Source organism: Talpa europaea (assembly GCF_964194135.1).
Source record: "Talpa europaea genome assembly, chromosome: 7".
NCBI classification, from domain to species: domain Eukaryota; kingdom Metazoa; phylum Chordata; class Mammalia; order Eulipotyphla; family Talpidae; genus Talpa; species Talpa europaea.
In genome coordinates, this window is record NC_140074.1 from 646702 (window position 1) to 664739 (window position 18038).

The 18038-nt window shown below is 67.2% G+C and overlaps 1 protein-coding gene across 1 annotated transcript in view; it reads right to left on the bottom strand.

Annotated features, from left to right (window-relative positions):
* Positions 1–8879: 8879 nt before the first annotated feature.
* NOTCH1 (notch receptor 1) overlaps positions 8880–18038 on the bottom strand; it is a gene marked incomplete at both ends in the record, with an annotated part of 34702 nt that continues 25543 nt past the window's right edge. The window contains 13 exons of the mRNA XM_084236279.1: positions 8880–10349; positions 11366–11463; positions 11551–11698; positions 12715–13010; positions 13546–13711; positions 13799–13886; positions 14003–14219; positions 14875–15023; positions 15361–15789; positions 15932–16503; positions 16979–17091; positions 17175–17432; positions 17644–17776. Coding sequence (XP_084092405.1) covers positions 8880–10349; positions 11366–11463; positions 11551–11698; positions 12715–13010; positions 13546–13711; positions 13799–13886; positions 14003–14219; positions 14875–15023; positions 15361–15789; positions 15932–16503; positions 16979–17091; positions 17175–17432; positions 17644–17776 — 4137 coding nt within the window. The remainder of the gene's footprint in view (positions 10350–11365; positions 11464–11550; positions 11699–12714; positions 13011–13545; positions 13712–13798; positions 13887–14002; positions 14220–14874; positions 15024–15360; positions 15790–15931; positions 16504–16978; positions 17092–17174; positions 17433–17643; positions 17777–18038) is intronic.

The following is an 18038-nucleotide window of genomic DNA, read 5'->3' on the forward strand; positions in this document are numbered from 1 at the left end:
TTAAAATTATTTTCTCAGCTCCTGGACTAAGAGCCGTTTATAACAAACACTACCTTTTGCCCATAAAGCAGCATCTCCTGGTCTCTCCTCCAACAGACCCATTTCATTTGGAACAGTCTTGCGACACGAACCGTACGTATTCTTTTGATCTTTTTCTCTATTTCACCGCAGAAAAACAATGCAAATGCATAGCATTTACCTCATGACCCTGGATAATTTTATTCTGACCAGAAAGTCATTCTGTAGTCTCAAGCCACCTAACTTTAAAAAAGGCACACTGTTTCAAAGAGACCAGCTGATCTTAACGATGCATCACTTGCAAACTGAGCTCTTTCTTAAACTGCCCTGGGTCGAGCTCAGAGTTAACCGTGATCAATACGCGCTTCTGGCTGCTGACCTGAGACGCCCCACGCACACAGCACACCGGCTCTCCTCCCGGGGCCGCGGCCTCCAGCATGTAACAGGAGAGCCAAGGAGCACCTGTGAGTCTACCTCTGCCTACGATGTCGCTCCCGGCGCTGCCAGAGGACGTCCCGGTCAGAGACACTGTAAACCCCAACTTCCCCAAGCACAGGATCAAACATGCTCACAGACGGTAAAGATAAAGAAGGGGGGAGAGGGGTCAAAACACTGCACAGAACGCCAGACACCCTGCCACTCAGGAAAGATGCTCAGAGAAGCAAGGAGGAGTCACTAGCGCTTACACACTGCCCTGAAGAAGACCCTCGGCAGGGTTCTGGGACAGCCACTAGGGGTAAATGTGTCGTGAGGAACAAGAAAGAAGGGCCTCTGCCTCTCGGCTCACCCTGTAAGGGCGGCACTTAGAACCCTAAAACGGGGCCAAACAAGGCAAGGGGCCAAAACTGGCAGCAGGCAGCTTGTGCTGACACTGCGGGGGGGGCGGGGGGGGTGTCTCCCGGGTCTCACACTGGGAAAAACTATCTGCGAAGAGTTTGCTTCTAGCTCTCAAGGTAACACCTGCACCGGATGAAATTAAAGCAGAAACTCAGAACCCTGAGGCTGGGGGAACCAAACAGAACCTCGGCAAGCAATCTCCAAGCCACTCCGTGCTTTTGGGTGAAGCAGCAAAAGCTGATTTTAGGAGCTGTGCAGGCCGGCGCTCCACTGGGAGGCTCCATCACAAAGGGCACACTGCCCACGCAGTCCCCACCCTGGGCAGGAAACACAGCCTCCGCCTCCCTTGCAACACCTTGGTCACCTTGCCACGAAGTGACCAATGGCCACAACGCTGAGCCTGGGTCCAAATGCACACATCTCGCCACCAGCAGGGCCAGAACTCTTCCAACCAACCGGGGCGGCACCGCCTCGGGCTTGTGGATGCGAAGGACACCCCGAAATGCTGAGACACCTCCCTGAGGGTTCCACTCTTGAAAGAGTTGCAGGTCTGGCTCCTCTTACCCGCCCACACCGGGGCCAGCCCGGCCTGACAGAGGCCGCCCGGGTCCACGTCAGCCTGGCCCGCGGCTCCGGCCGCCGCGCGGTGGGCCGCCCCCCGGCCGGGAAGGGCCCCGCCGTCCCCGGAGACAGCCCTCCGCTCCCGGCCGGCGCGGCCCAGCCGCCTGCCCTCTGCCCCGACCCCGGCCCTCCGCCCGCCTGGGCCCTCACCGCGCGCCGCAGGGAGAAAGGCCGGCGCCGGCTCCCGCCCGGCCGCTCCGCGACCCCGGGCGCCCTCGCCTCAGCAAACGCGGGCGAAAGCCGGCCGGGCGGTGGCAAATAGCGCAGACGCGACCGCCGCAGCAGCCATCTTGGCACATCCGGCTCCGGTCGCCCCGGCTGCCGCGTAGCCGACGTGTCCGGCTGCGACGTCAGCGCGCGCCACGCCCGCCGGCCCCGCCCGGAGAGCCCGTCCCGAGACCCCGCCCCTCTCAGCTGCTCTCGCGACCCTCGACCCCGTACCTCGACCCCGCCCCGGCCCCGCCCCCGCCGACGTCCCGCCCCTTTGGCCCCGCCCCCGCCGGCGCCCCGCCCCCGCCGGCGCCCCGCCCCCGGCGCCCCCCCCTTCGTCCCGCCCCTGGCCCTGCCCCTCGCCCCGCCCCTCGCCCACCTGCCGCCCGGCCGCGCGGGGGCTGCCCGGGGTGCCCGGCCGGGCCGGGGCGTCTCCGCGTCTTTTCTCGTTCGGGACGGCGAGGAGTCGGGATTCTCAGTGCCCCCCAGGGGCAGGGCGGCCTTGCGAGGCCGCCGCCAGCAGCGCGCCCGGCGAGAGCGGGACGCGGCCGCGCCCGGGCCCCGAGCGGCGCCCTGACGCAGGCGCGCCCGTCGCATTCTTCCGTTGGCCGCGAGCGCCGGGGCCGGCGCGCCGCACTGCGCACGCGCCCACCGCGTTCCCGGGTTGCCTGGCAACGGCCGTTGGCGCCGGCGTTCGGCGCCGCCGGGGGCGTGGGCCTCTCTCCGCGCCGGGGGGCGTCCGCGCCCTCCTCGGTGTCCCTCGGGCGCCCCCCGCTCCCCTCCACGCCGGGCGCGGGCGCCGTCTCGGCTCGCGGCCCCCTGCGTGCCCGGGCGCGCGACACCCCCCCCCCCGCACCCGCGGGCCGGCGGCCCCCCGGAGAGCCTGGGGGAGGGGCGCCCGCGCGCGCGCGTCCGGCTCTGCCCCCCCCCCCCCCCCCCCCCCGCTCACCTGCCCGGCCAGGACGGGCGCCCCGGCTGCCCAGCCCAGGGCATGGAGCCCCAGGGCGCTGCCGCGCGGGCGAGGGCACCCAGGTGGCGGCGGGGCCCGGGGAAAGGAGGACGGGCCGGGCCCTCTGCCTGCCCCTGGCCGGGCGAGCCACGCTGTCAGGGCGCGGCCGGCACGGACAGGCCGCCCCGGGGCTGACATGGGGAGGGGACACGGGTGCAGCGCAGCCCGGGCCTGCGCCGCCACCACGTCTTCCTGGTGGTCCCCAACAGGCCTCGACATGGAAGTCATAGTTGACCCTCCCCAAAGAGGGGGCAGCAGAGGCGAGGAAGTCCCGCGCATCTAGCCTCGGGCTTGCCTCCCTTCCTCTCAGTTGAGTTCAGAGAGCCCAGGAGCCGGGCCTTGGCCTACAGGTCCTGAGGATCCCTCTGCTGGGCCCTGGTGGGCTGGGGGGGCCGTGAACTGTGGACACCAGCCCGCCCTCTGGGCCAGGCAGCACTGTCTTGCCTCCCACTGGGGTCTGGAAGGCAGAGTCGGGCCTGCCTGGCCACCGGCTGCTCTGGGCACCCTCTGTCCCTCCCTCCCCTCCTGCCTGTGGCACCTCGAGGGCCATAGTCCAGTGTGCAGTACAGGCTCTGGGCCACAGGGCCAGGGTTCTGAGCGCCAGGCCCTCTGACGAAGGCCCGCTGCCACCTGGCTGCTCGTGCTCCTCAGCCCCATGCCCCCCTGAGCGTCAGGTCCTCGTCTTAAAGCTGGAGGTAAGCGTGTCCTCCTGGGGTTCAAACAGGGTGAGAGCACCTATGCCATTTGGAGACAGGAACAGGGTGCTGTTAATACACGGCTGGGACCACAGGGCAAGAACGGGGTGCACATGGCAGAGCTGCATGCGGGGGCCTGCAGGACACACGGACCCAACCGGAACGTGGCCCTCCCCACAGCATCGCTCCTGTCGATTAGGCTTCCTTCCCCAGGCCCCCTCGGCTACCCCCTCTCTAGGGACACCCGAGAGATGTCACCCACTCCCAAGCCTCCCTCAGAGGGCTAGAGTCAGCCACTCTGCTGGGGCAGCATCGTGGTCCCATGCCCAGCCCTTTGGCTACAGCTGTGCCCCCGTTTCCTGGTGCACACAGGATATGGCTGGGCGCTTCCGGACGCTGGCCCAGGCCATACGGGGAGCCCAGGGCCAGGGCCTGGCCTCACACGCTTGGCAGGGCGGGGGACGGGGGTGGGGGGGGCAGGGGGTGGTGCTGAGCAGGGCTGAGAGGGGAGCGCACAGCTGAGCCACGACTGGGGTATTGCCAGCCTTTTTCTTCCATGTTTGAAGTGATATTTTGGACCTACTGGGTGAAATAAACTTTCTATTAAGTACAGCGTTTTAACAGTGTGTTTCTTGACAGTGCAGCTACTAGGAGTTGAACTCCATGTGCCTGGCCTTCTGTTGGGGTGGACGGTGGCGGTGCAGACGCCCACACCCCGCAGGAAGGGTTGGGGACGCCTCAGCAGGGCCTGCACCTCCTGGACTGTGGAGCTGGCTTGTTCCCAGTGCCCCACCCCGCTCCTCTGAGGAGCCCTGGGGTGCAGGGGGCCAGGTCGGCTGGTCCCTCACACCCCCTGAGTATAAAGTCCGTCACTGAGTATGATGTGGAACATTTGTAAGGCAGCTGCTTTGTGTGTGTGCACCCCCACCCAGCTTGGCCTCGAGAGAGGAAGGGGCAGCTTCCGGAAGATACAGCTCATGGAGTAGTCCAGCAAAATGAGCGTTAGGGCCTCAGAGGTGGGAAGAGCTGGACTGAAGGTCTTCCTGGATGGGAGGACTGAGTGGTTGGAGAGGAAGTGGCAGACGTCTGCGCCATTGCGAGAAAGCAGGTGCAAAGGCCGGGATGTTCTCTGGGCCCTGGGCCCTGCCGGTGAGGGCGTCTGTGGGTGTGCAATCAGGTCAGGTGTGAGGAGGTGTGTACAGCCCGGGGTTAGAAGTGTTCCCCCCAGCAGAGCTGCCCCAGGGCCCTGGGTGGAGGGGAGCAATCTACATGCAGGCCAAGTGCCGAGGGGCTGGGCCCGAGAAACGCCCCCAGGCCGCCCTTCCTTCACAGGAGCCAGCATGGTGTACCTGGGGTCTCCTGAGTGTTCACTGAGCCGGGTCCTGAGGCAGTGAGGTGATGCGTGGTGGGGACGGAGCAGGCAGTACGTGCAGACGCCCAACGCACACCCACACGGCCGGGAGAAGCAGGCATGGCCCCGGGCAGGCGCAGGCCCCAGGCCAGCCCGACACCCTCCCCGAGAAGGTGCGGATGCCGGCGCTGCCCCACGGGCCCTGCAGCACTGCGGCTGGGGCGTGGCGGGTCCGGGCTGCCATCCTTGAGGGAGCGTGGGCACTGCAGCGCAGACCACCTGCTGGGGTGGGGGGTGGAGGCAGAATGCCAACGAGGGCTCCAGCTGAAGCAAATGAAATTTCCATGGTGGGGGGGCAGGAGGTGGGGGGGCCGGCGAGGTGGTGAGGGCGCTGCGGGCCCAGCTGCCGGGACTCTGGCGCCTGATCCTGAGAGTGGGCGAGGTCCTGGGGGCCTGTTCCGTCACGGCCTCGTGGGTCGGTCTCCCCGGCTCTCTGGCCAGGCACGGGGAAAGCTGAGAGCCCAGCGGCGGCCTGGGGCCCCCGAAGTCGCAGTGGGCGGCGGGGACCAGCCCACTGGGGAGAGCTGAGTCCCGAAGGCCCTCGGGGCAGGACACAGCTCTCCTTGCCCGTGGTGTCCCCGGGGTTGGCACAGCAGCTCGGGGTCGGGCAGCACAGGCGGCGAGCCCTGACGCGGCAGTGGACTCGGAGGCGGGGGCTGTGAACTGGGCAGAGGAAGGGCCGGGTGGAGGCGGGAGGCTCCCGGCACCCACAGGCTGCCAAGTGCCAGGCTGGCCGCAGCACTAATTCCTGACAGTGTGACCTTGGCAAGTCCCTCCCTGGGCACCAGTTTCTGGTTTGAAAAGTGATGGGCTGGGCGACAGGCTTTAGGGGCCCTCTGGGTCGACCCAGAGGAGGTGACCCCTCAAACTCTTGGAGAACATGGACCAGGGTTCTCACGCAGTGGGTGAACCAGCAAAGTCTCCTTCCTCTTTGAGCCTCAGTTCTGCGTCTGAACACCCGGGGAATAACACTGGGGGGGGGGGGTGGCCGCGAGCACTCCCTGGGGCCAGACCTGGCGGACCCCAGCCTCGCCCGCTGGAGCAAGGGGGGGGGGCACGACACACACACAAGCCCCGCGCGCGCGGGCACTGGCGGGCGCGGCCAGCAGGGGGCGGCAGACAGCCGCCTCAGAGTCCGGGCAGCGCCTTCCACGCCGCCCGACACCCCGGGCTGGCCCGGGACCTGGCCCCAGCGCAGCTGGAGGGGGGTCTCAGCTGCCCGCGTTGAGTAGTCACCTCTGGACCCTGAGGTCGCCCCATCAGTGGCCCCCGAAAGTTGAAGTTGGTGAGAACCACAGGCCCCTTCATTTTCCAAGCTCAGCTCAGCGGCCCCCCCTCAGCTTTTGATAAAGAGGCGCGCAAACTGGCTTCAGGGAACACCTGTCCCCGGCACCCGTCGAGGTCCTCGGCAGGTGCGGTGGGGAGAATGCCACAGGTGAGGAAGCGGTGGGTAGAGAAGGAGCTACTCACCTCAGGTGACATACAAAGGGCTGCTTTTTTCAATGAAAAATGCCCAAGTAGGTGGTGAAGGCGGTTGCAAGGCCACGGGACACGTGCTCGGGTCAGGGGCGCTGCCCCCGAAAGGCTCGGCGGGTCCGTGCCGGCAGGGGATGGGGGACACCCCGCTGTGCCCTGCCGCTCCCCTAGCCTGCCTCCCGTCCACATCAGGGTGGGGGGTGCGGCTGGCCCAACAGCCATGCTCTCCGTCCTCATCTCTGCAGTGGGTCAACGCCCCCAGCCTTCGCTGCAGAAAGGGCGGGTGGTTTGGGAACCGCGGTGGGCACTGCCCCCTGCAGACCAGGCACCCCAGCATCTCAGTGCGAAGGACCTTTTCCTGACCCCAGACTGCCCAATCCCGCCACCTCCCCGACAGGCCTCTTCACCGGGCCCCCTGGCTCTTGGGCCCTGGGGGCCAGCTAGACCCTGGTTTGGGCTGATGATTTCACAAGGCAGAGCACTGGGCCCTGCCCTGGGGCACTCACCACAGTGGGAGCACGCGAGGCCCCCAGCTGGCCCGTCAGTGGACAGTGCTCTCCTGCAGCGGCGTCCAGGGCCCCTCCATGGGGCTGGCAGCAAACACCATCCGTGGTCTGCTGAGCCCCATGGCCACAGCAGACGGAGCATGCCCCCCACCACCCCGCTTCGTGCCCTGCGGGTGGGGCGTGCGCCCAGACCGGGTGAGGAAACTGGGGCTCACCTGGGCTCGCCAGGCCAGGCCCCACTGCACCATCCATCTGAATGCTGGGGCCGGGGTGGGCCTTGCAGGAGCTGGGCAGGGCTCCCTGGGTGAAGGGGCAGGTGCAGGCCAAATGAAGGCTCCGACAGGCCCCGGGCTGCCCAGCTCCACACTCCCACTCACATGGTGCTGCTGGCCAGCACCCCTTAAGGCCCACGGAACCCGGGGACTTGCTCTGTCGACCCCTAAGTTGCCCCTTCTCAGTGTCTTCACGCCCCACTGGGGCCTCCGGGCCCACCTCCTCGTGGCAGGATCCCCGCACCCACCCCAGCTGGGACGACCGCGGCTTCTGGGCAGGTGCTCCTGGCGGCCCCATCGCTCCGCATGGCAGGGACTGAGCTGCTCTGCCCCACCCCCGCGCACGGAAGAGGAAGCCCCGGCCCTGAGGGCCCAGCCGGCCGCCCTCCCCGCACCCCTCCCAGGAGCAGGGCCACCCGCTGCTGCCCCCCAAGTGAGCCAGGGCCACAGCCAAGGTCAGCAAAGTCTGGATGACGGTCAGCGTCACTTTTATTGCAAATCAGTTAACAAAAAAAGATGAAAAAAAATACATCATTTTCATCATCTACAGTTTTGCATGTAGACAACTTTTTAAAAAAGTTTTTTTCTGTAAACTACACTCTATTTTATAAAACACAGTAAGAATCAACGTCTTGGGTTGTCCGGTCCTGCCCAGCAGGGTGCCAGGCTGGAGAAGCCGCACAGGGGGCGGGGCGGGCAACACGGCCACTCGGTGGGCGGGCCGGGGCCGAGCAGGCCACCGGCGACGCCGGACAGACGTGTTCATTCAGATTTTTTAAACAAAATCCACCTTTAAAAATGTATTTACAGACATTAATTCTGCCACAGGCTTATACTGCCTATTGCAAGAATCTGCTCCTCCCCAGGCCAGCGCCCCCCTACAGCGGGAGGGTTGGCCTGAAAACAGGCCCCCAGCGCCCCACCTCGCCACGCCTGAGGCCGGACACAGTCTTTACTTCCCAAGGCCCCACGCAGGGGGCTCTGCTCGTGTCCCCTAAAACCAGCGCCCGCCAGCCCCCGGCCAGTCGTCTTCCGCGGGCCCCGGACAGCGCGGACCCAGCCGAGGCGCGGGGCCTCCCATCGGCTCGGGCAGTGCTCCCGAGGAGGGCGCGGTGCTCCAAACGGAGTCCCGAGTGGGGCGCGCGCAGCCTCTGCATGATGCTGAACCAGCAAGCGGGCGAGGGCCGAGGCCCAGGCGCCTCCAGAAGGAGCAGGAACGGGCAAGGCCGACGGGACACTTAATACTGAGCCTGGACAAAGATTCATGAGCGGCCCGGGAGGCCTGCCCCGGGCTCCCCAGCGCACATCCTGACCGGCACGTTTTCAAATCGCGGAAAAACGCAGAAGTACAGACCACATCATCTCACTCTCCTATTGTAGATGCAAGTGAAGCCACGCGCCCAGGGCCGGGGCGGCCTGTTCTGGGGGAGCGGAGGGTTGGGGCGCTGGGGGCGGGGCTCCAGCAGCCAGGCACCCCGAGGGCTTTTTGGATCACGCTGGTTCAAACCTCCAACTTCACTTCTTTTTGGATTTTGAAAAAGAAATCAATAAATAAATGGCATTTATAAATCATGAATCTTTGCTTATATTTTACAAATAAGTAAAATCTTTATCCTAAGTAGGAAAATCACGACTGAGAACTAGTTAATTTTCTTGGAACAGATAAAGGCTCTACCTGGTGCCATAGAAAACAGGACATATAAATAAAAAGGCAGTGTTTCCATGTAAAATGAAAGTACATAAATAAATACTAAAAAAAATTGTCTTTTTTGTATAAAAACATGTTTCTTAAAAAAACAAAAAGGGCGAAGCTCCGGGCGCCGGCTACTGGAAGGCCTCGGGGAGGCGGGCCGCCTGGGCCGGCAGGCTGGTGGGCGGGCTGGAGATGCCCTCGGACCAGTCGGAGATGTTGGAGCGCGGCGAGGAGCTGGACCACTGGTCGGGGGACTCGGGGGACGGGGTGAGGAAGGGGTGCTCAGGCACCTGCAGCGCGTGGCTGGGGGTGTGCTCGGCCGGCGAGGAGGCGTGGCTGTGCTGGGACGGCGGGGTCAGGAACTGGGAGGCGGCCATGGGCGGAGCCAGGGAGGAGGGCAGCGACGTGGGCAGGGCCTGGCTGTCCTGCGGCAGGGCCGTGTGGGCCAGGCTGCCGGGGCCCAGGGGTGGCACGTCTGCCTGGCTGGGCTCCCCGCCCAGGAAGCTCCGGCCCAGGTGACCGCCGGTGGCCGAGCCCGCGCCGAGGTGCGGCGGGGGCGGGGGTGGTGGCTGCATGCTCGGTGGCTGCATCTGTAAGCCGGGCTGCTGCTGCTGCTGCTGCACCTGCTGAAGCTGCTGGGTCTGCACCAGGTGAGGCTGGGCGGCCAGCCGCGTGCCAGGTAGGGGCTGGTAGCTCATCATCTGAGACAGGGCGGGGGCCGACAGGCCGCCATGCAGCGGGCCCATCACGCCGTGCTGGAGTGCCGGGCCCTGCGCCCCCAAGGTGCCGGGCGCCACACCCCCTCGCAGCGGGTTGTACTGGCTGGGCACCAGGCCGTTCTGCAGGCGAGACAGCCACTCGCACTGGCCATTCAAGCCCGTGGTGCCCCCCACGGTGAAATTCACGGCACCAGCACCTGGGCCCAGAACTGTGCTGGTGCCAGAGGCCACAGGCAGGTGGGACAGGCGTGGCGGCCCCGCCTCGAAGGCCAGCCGGCCGCTCCCGCCCAGCGCGGCCATATCGGGCTTGGCCGCCACGCTCAGATGGCTGACGCCCAGGTGGACGTCGGGCATGCCGGGCAGGTGGTTGAGGGGCATGGACGGAGACGGCTGGAACGGGGAAGGCAGGAGGGGCGGCGAGGCCACATCTGACAGGTAGCCGTGAGGTGACTCGAGGGAGTCCACGGGGGACAGCACGCTTGAGCTGTCCAGCAGGCAGCCCTTGCCGTCCTGCGACTTCTTCCTTCGTGCTTTGAGGTCCTTGGCGTCCTTGCCGCTGCAGGCCAGGCCCTTGGTGCTGGGCTTCCGGGCCTTCTTGCCCTGCACGGTCGGCTTGAGGTTGCCCAGGTAGCCGTTGGGCGAGCAGAGCGGGGGCGACAGAGTAGGAGCACCAGCCAGGGCAGGGCCATGCAGCGGGGGGCTGCGCACTAGGCTGTACTCGTCGAGCAGCCGCACGATGTCGTGGTGCATGCGCTCCTGGGCGATGTCGCGTGGCAGGCGGTCCATGTGGTCCGTGATGTCACGGTTGGCGAAGTGGTCCAGGAGCACCTTGGCGGTCTCGTAGCTGCCCTCCCGGGCGGCCAGGAACAGAGGTGTCTCCTCCTGGGGGTGGGCGTGGGCGGGTGAGGCGCCACCCTTGCGGCACCAGCTCTCTGACCCGCAGGGCGCTCCGCCTCCTGCCTCCCCGGCGCCACCCACACCTGGCCCGGGCTGTCTCAGACAAAGCCCTAAGTGGCTTTCGAGGCCGACCACAGAGACGGTGTGAGACCTGCTGGGTCAGCAGGCTCCAGCTTGGCAGGGGTCACAGTCGCCACTGAACACCCAGTGCCACGCGGCCCGGTCCTTCCCGCGGGACGCAGGGGTGCAGCACCCAGCGATCTCAGCCATCTGGAGGTGCCCTGTCCAGTCGGTCCCCAAGTGACTCCACCTCAGTCCTGTCTGTACCCAAGGCTGCTGCGTGGGGGAGCCCCGGTGGCGGCAGTCCAGGCACAGACTCCGCCACCAACCCTCCTGGAAGCTGGGAGTCCCTGAGGGCCCCCCCACTGCACGCCAGGCGCTCGGGAGAGCCCCCTAGTGCCCACCGCCTGCCGCGCTCACCCACACAGGAGTGAGCCAGACACTCTGGGAGTGGGGTGAGGGCCTGGAGGGGGGGTGCCTGCATTTCTACAATCAGAAGAACCCAGAGGGGCTCAGGAGGTGGGGTGGTCAGGCAGCTTGAGCAGCTTCCGAAGCCTTAGGGAACCCCAAGGCCGGGGACAGGCCACATGGTGGGGCCGGTCATGTTTACATCTGGGGGACTAACCCCTATCCACTGGCCAACTCTGTGCCCCTGGGCCACCCCACCCTGTCCAGTGACGGTCAAGGCGAGAAGGTGAGGCCCAGGTCACAGTGACAGGTTCCCTGGGCCCCAACGGGAGGCACAGCCGCTCCAGGGCAGCCGGGCCCAGAGGGCGCAGCGACAGGTGGAGGGGGCAAGTGTCAACGTACACCAGGCGCTGAGCTGAGGACTGGGCTACAAGCTGGGGCAGGTCTTGCCCGCTGGTGGTCAGGACACCCCCAGGTCACAGGCAGGACACCCGGGCCAGGAGCGGCCATGTCAGCGCCCCTGCCCCACCCACCTTGTTGTTCTGCATGTCCTTGTTGGCCCCGTTCTTCAGCAGCACGACAGCGGCCTCCACGTTGTTCACGGCGGCGGCCCAGTGCAGGGCGGACTTGCCTGGTGGGGAGCAAAGGCGGTTGGTGGGGGTGGGGAAGCAGCACATTGGGGGGGGGTGCCACCAGTGCCCTGGGCTGGCACCCTTACCCAGGTCATCCACGGCATTCACATCGGCGTGCGCGCTGATGAGGTCCTCTAGCATGCCCTCCACGGCCAGGCGGGCGGCCAGGATCAGCGGCGTCGTGCCATCATGCATGCGGGCATCCAGGTCCGTGGCCCGGTTCCGGATGAGGATCTAGGGACAGGGAAGGACCAGGGTGGCAAGCCGGACCTGGGCTGGAACCAACACCCGGGGCCAATCCCTGCAGACCTGGCATCTGAATGGTCCCGCAAGACCAGGGGCCCCAGGGCAGGTGCCAGGGGGCCCAGGTCAGAGCCCAGGCCAGCCCGTGGGGACCGTGTGAGCCTCATGGAACCCGCTGGGGGCCGTCTGTCCCCCACTGTGGACCCCAGGGGGCAAGGTGGGGATGGAGGCTGGGAGGTCTGTGCTGGGGTCCCAAGGTGGGAGTCTACCCAGGCGAGCGCACAGGAGGGCAGCCTAGGGGGCAGCAGTGCCCTGGGAATGGCCAGTGAGCGGGCTGGTGGCCAGTGCCACGCAGGCCAGGCCCGGTTCCTGCAAAGGGCTGGTGGGAATCGGGGGCTCTACGAGCCAGAACGGCCTCGGGGAAGAAGCGCTGGCCCAGGGGCTGTCCAGGAGCCTCTCTGACCCGGCTTCTTATTTTCCTGGGAAGGCCACGTAATTGGTTACCCTGAAAGCTCAGAGGCGTCCCTGGACGCGAGTCCCTCCTGCTGTACAGGGTGGGGGCGCCAGGGCTCGCACACGTGGGGCGGCTGGTGGCCAGCGAGTAAAAGAAGCCTTGTCGGGGGCGCTCCCCAGAGATCCGGGACCCAAATCCCTAAATCCACTCTGGTCGTGGGCTCCCGGCAAGGCTGGAGCCCCAGGCGCACAGCAGCGTAGCCCCTAAGCCCTCCTGCTCACCGCCACAGGCGACGCCTGCAGCAAGGCTGGCGGGGGAGGGGCTGCCTCAGCGGACAGGCCCTCTCACCCCACAGGTCTCCGAGCCCCCTGCCGGATGCCCTAGGCCTGGCTCCCCGGAAAGACACCACGGGCTGGGGACTCTCCGGCCTCACCACTCAGGCGCCCCCAGAGGGTCGGGATGAAGGGACACTGCAGCCCCGCTCAGGCTGTGCTGGGCCCACGGCCGGGGTGCCGGCTTGGCTGGGAGTGGTCAGCGCGCGGCCGCGGCCCACCTGGAAGACGCCCTGCGCGTCGGCGGACACGGCCGCGTGCAGCGGGGTCCGCCCCATGTTGTCCTGGATGTTGGCGTCGGCGCTGGCCTCCAGCAGGCGCTTGGCCGCGTCGGAGCGCGAGTAGCGGGCGGCCAGGTGCAGGGCGGTCTCGCCGGTGCGGTCCGTCTGGCTGTGCAGGCTGGCGCCCTGGTAGATGAAGTCCGCGATGACCGCGGGGCCGTCCTCCTCCTCCTCGCTGTTGCCCGTCTCCAGGCCTCCCCCGCTGCAGGAGGCGATCATGAGGGGCGTGAAGCCGTCTGCAACGAGCGGGGGCTTGGTCAGGCGGCCGCCCTGCAGGGCCTCGGGTCTGTGACACAGTCCGGGGGGGGGCACACCCCAGTCACGCCACCGGGGCCACAGGGACCTCCGTTCCTTGGGGGACACAGCCCTTGGGCGCTGGCTGTGAGGGGGAGCGGAGACCCCAGCCACCGTGTGTTCTGATCTGCCTGCGACTGCCGCTGCCCCCCAGCAGGAGGAGGCAAGGCGGAGAAGGCGCAGCAGCTCAACACTGGATGCTCAAGCAGAAGCGTTTAAGAAAATTAATTTCCAGGCAGAGCAACTTGGAGCCCCCCCAGAGGACATCAGCTAAGTTGGGGGACAACCCAGCGTCGCCACTGGCTGGAGACGAGAAGCACCATGAGGACCGAGGAGCACCTGGCCCCTGATGCGGAGCTTCCAGAATACGGACCCTGGGGCTGGGGGAGGAGCGGCAGCCACAGCCCCAGGAGGCCCAGGCCGCGGGCGGGCCCCTGGCTGCAGATGGGCCCCGGGCGGGCGGCCGGCAGCACTCACCTGGCCCCCGGACGTTGACGTCCATGCAGTCAGCGTCTGCCTCGCCCTGGGGGGGCGTGGGGGCCATGGCCGACACGCGTAGGTCGGCAGCGTCCAGGTGCTGCTGCGTCCACTGCCGGTGGTCTGTCTGGTCGTCCAGGTCAGGGAGAACCACCGGCTCCTCGAACTGAGGAAGGGGGAGCAGAGACCACGTCACGCAGGCCCCGGAGGGAGCGCAGGCATGCCCTGGGGAGCCCTGGGGCCCCGGACTCACCCGGAACTTCTTGGTCTCCAGATCCTCGTCCCCCCACTCGTTCTGGTTGTCATCCATGAGGGCGCCGTCCGAGGCGTTCTTCAGCGGCCTGGGGGGAGCGCGGCTGAGCAGGGCCCCCAGAAGCCCACCGCCCCCGCCCGCTCCCTGCCTGCCCGGCGGGACCCCGCCGCCCCCAGCCCCCAAGCTGCAGCAGCGCCCACTAACTTGAGGCCCACGGAGTCCTCGCCGAGGGGCTCCCGCCGCTTCTTCTTGCTGGCCTCCGACACCTTGAAGCCCTCGGGGAACCAGAGCTGGCCATGCTGCCGCCGGCGCTTGCGGGACAGAAGCACCCCGCAGCCCACGAAGAAGAGCAGCACGAAGGCGGCCACGGCCACGTACATCAAGTGCAGCTGCGGGGGCGGGGGCGGCTCCACCGTCTCGCCTGCGGGCGGGCGCGGGCGCGGGCGGTCAGCGCGGCGACGCGGCAGGCCGGCGGCCGGGGGCAGTGGACTGGCTGCGGGGCCGGGCGCCTGCTCGGCCGCTCTCCTCCGTCCCACCCCCCAAAATAAGGTCATTTTCTACGCGATTAATCAGAATTGCAAACTATCGCTAAATTCTCGCCTGCACCAGCCCGACTCTATCTGGAGGCGCTTTCACTTTTTTCTCCTTTAAGGGAGGAGGATTAGGCAACTTCAAATCGCTGCGCTCACATTGAGCTGTTAAGACAAAGGATTTACGGGGATTTTCGAGATACAAACTTCAACACTTCACATGACACCGATCAATTCTTCTCTCGCTCTCTTTTTTTAAAAAGCTGTAATGATTTTGAAATAATACCCAACAAAGACAGATCGGGGGGGAGAGTGGGGAGAGAAGACTCCCACTTTCCGGGGGATGTGTTCTGCCCCCAACAGCTGTCGTTATGGGGAGGGAGCGTGTGCCAGGCAGAAAATTCCAGAACCCCGCTTCCGAATCTGGAAGGCATGTGCTCACGCACGGGTGGCAGGGGCATTGGGGGGTAACCGGGACACGCGACCCCCCAGGCGGAATCCTCCCGAGCGCAAGCCAACGGCCCCGGGGAGGCAGGAGGCACTCACTCTGCACGGCCTCGATCTTGTAGGGGATGTTGAGGCTGCCGAGCGAGGCCAGCGCCCCCAGGAAGGCCGCCACGTCCGTGGTGCTCTGGAAGCACTGGGAGGACGACTGCACGCACTGCCGGTTGTCGATCTCCAGGTAGACGATGGACCTGGGGAGGAAGCGGGTCAGGGGCGCGGCCCCTGTGGCAGCACCCCATGGGGGGCCCCCCCGAGGTCCTCAGACAGCAGGGCCCTCCCAGCACGCCAGGCGGCAGCGTCACAGACACCCTGGCTGCATCCTCCCCGGATGCCCTCACGCCTGTCCTCATGGGGGAGAGACCTCGGGGCAGCCCCAGGGGTGGGCTGTGGGGGTAGGGGTAGGGGCATGACTGCCCCTGGCCTGTGTGGTCCTGTCAGCCGGCGGCACCTTTACCATCATTGGGGGGCGCCGCCCCCACCCGGGGGGACCTGTGCGGGGGGCCCGGCTGCCATCGGTGGCGCTCTCACCCGCGGATGTCCATGGGGTCCAGCTCGCGGCGCTGGCGTACACCCCCGGCACCCGGGAGCAGCGCAGCCTTCACCTGGCCCAGGAGGGCGCCCGGCGCGGCCCAGCCGTCCAGCGAGCGCTTGATGGGGTGTTTGCGCAGCTCCTCCTCGCGGCCGTAGTAGGGGAAGATCATCTGCTGGCCGCTGGCATCGCGCTTGAAGACCACGTTGGTGTGCAGCAGGCGGCTGAGCTCGCGCAGGAAGCGGAAGGAGTCGTTGCGCAGCTGCTCGGGCGGCATGAGCACCACCAGCACCAGCGTGCCGGCCGCCCGCTGCTCGGGCACGTGCTCCGCGCAGTCCAGCCCGTCCCACTCGCACTCGGCGCTGTTGCAGCCCTGGTCGCAGTGCCCGTCGCTGAAGTGGTCCTTGCAGTACTGGTCGTACAGGGGGCTGCGGGGGGGCGCGGGCGGCTCAGGCCTGGGTCGGGAGGCCCCGGGGAGCCAGCCCCCAGGGGTGCCCTGGGCCGCCCGCCCGGGAGGACCGCCCCGCTCCCCTGGCGGCCCCCCGCCGCCCGCGCCCCACCCCGCCTCACTTGCACTGGCCCTCCGCGTGCTGGCAGTCGAAGCCATCGAACAGGCAGCCGGCCGAGTTGCACTGGCTGTCGCAGCGGCCGTCGCTGAAGTACTTCCAGCACTGCAGGGACTGCGAGCAGTTCTGCCAGGGGTCGTTGAAGTTGAGCGAGCAGTCGCCGCCGTCCCAGCCGCACGCGTGGTTGTTGCAGCGCAGGCTGCACGCCTTGTTGCCCGCCTCCTCGCGGCACCCCGGCAGCTCGCAGGCCTCCTCGATCTGCGGCGGGGGGATGTCGCGCCCAGCGCCGCCGCCGAAGCTGTAGTCCAGGATGTGGCACAGCAGCCCGTTGAATTTGGGGGGGCACAGGCAGCGGTAGAAGGGGCTCTCGGTCGTGGGCTCGCAGCTGCCCTGGTTGTAGCAGGGGTTGCCGCCCACGCAGGGGCTGCTGGCGGGGAACTGGCACTCGGGCCCCGTGAAGGCGCCCAGGCACAGGCAGGTGGGGCTGCGCGGGCCCGAGATGCAGGTGCCGCCGTTGAGGCAGCGCCGGCTGCCGCAAGTGCGCGCGTCGTTCTCGCAGGTGGCGCCCTCGAAGCCCTGCGGGGAGCGTGGGGGTCAGGCGCCATGACCCCTGCCTGCCACCCCGGCCCTCTCTAAAGACTTTCTCCATGGCAAAGAGCACGGCTGGCGGGGGGGGGGGGCGCAGGACAGGGATGGGGGCCGAGAGCCCATCCAGCTCGGTGCTGGGCCCTGGGGCCGAGGACCCACTGCAGGGGCCATCCCGGGGCGAGCCCCTGGGCACATGACCACTGGGTGAGGGACGCTGAAGGACGGGGAAGGGGCCAGGAGAACCCCGCTCTCTGCAGCTTTCTCGTGGGTCTGAAGCTGCTCAAAAATCTCATGAGGTAAAGAACAGGTCCTCAAGGAGCCTCAGGCCTGCCCGTGGGTGGGGACGGCCAGTCCGGGGCCAGGACGGCTCACTGTGCCTGGGCAGGGAGCCGCAGGCCAGGCCAGCGGTGCCAAGTGGTGGGGACGCCCTCCACAGGGAGCCCGTCTGCCCCTGGCCACCTACCGCGGGGCACTTGCAGATGAACCCGCGGGCAGTGTTGGAGGCCACCGCGCACGTGCCCCCGTTCCTGCAGGGTTGGCCCTTGCAGCCGTTGATGACCGACTCGCAGCGGCGGCCTGGGGGTGAGAGTGGGTGTGAGCAGCATGGGGGTGGGTGCAGGCGCCAGCCCCGCCCCCGCCGCCGCCCCTGCAGCACCCACCGGTGTGGCCGGCCCGGCACTCGCAGTGGAAGTCATTGACACGCTGCACGCAGTTCTGGGTGCCCCGGGCGTCGCAGGGGTTGGACAGACACTCGTTCACGTCGCCCTCGCAGCGCTCGCCCACGAAGCCCGGTGGGCAGGCGCAGCTGTAGCCGCCCACTTGGTCCACGCAGGTGCCGTTGTTGAAGCACTTGGGGCCCCGGGAGACGGGGTCTATGGGCGGGCTGCAGTCATCCACGTTGATCTCACAGTGCACACCTGCGGGCCGGCACCGTGCATGAGCTGGGTGGCCCCCGGACCACGCTCAGGCCAGGCCCTGGAGCCAGGAAGGCCTGGGCGCCGGCCACCGACTGGCAAGCCCACTCACTCGTGCCGTGGCCCGCCGGCCCCGCCCTTTGGTCAGCCTCCATTTGGGACCCTCCGCATCGAAGGCGACCGAACTGCTGCTTTGCTCCATCCCTGCCCTTACCCTGTGTGCCCCGGGGACAGGAACACTTGTAGGTGTTGGTGAGGTCGATGCAGGTGCCGCCGTGCTGGCACGGGCGGGACAGACACTCGTTGATCTCCTCGGAGCAGTTGACCCCGTGGTAGCCGGCCACGCACTGTCGGTGACAGCCACGGCTCAGAGGGCGGCGGGGGCACCGCCCCCTCGGCACGGGGCGCAGTCACCCAAGCTGCTCCTAGTCCAGGAAGCCCTGGGACCTCATGCCTGGCTGACCAGGAGAGGCCCCTGCCTGGCCCACCTCAGGGAAGGCCTGATAAGCTAAGAATCACTGCCCAGAACAGTGGGGGCTGGACCTTGTCCTGTATGCACAGAGGTGGGGGCCTCAGGGCAGGTGTCAGCTGAGCACAGACACAATCTGG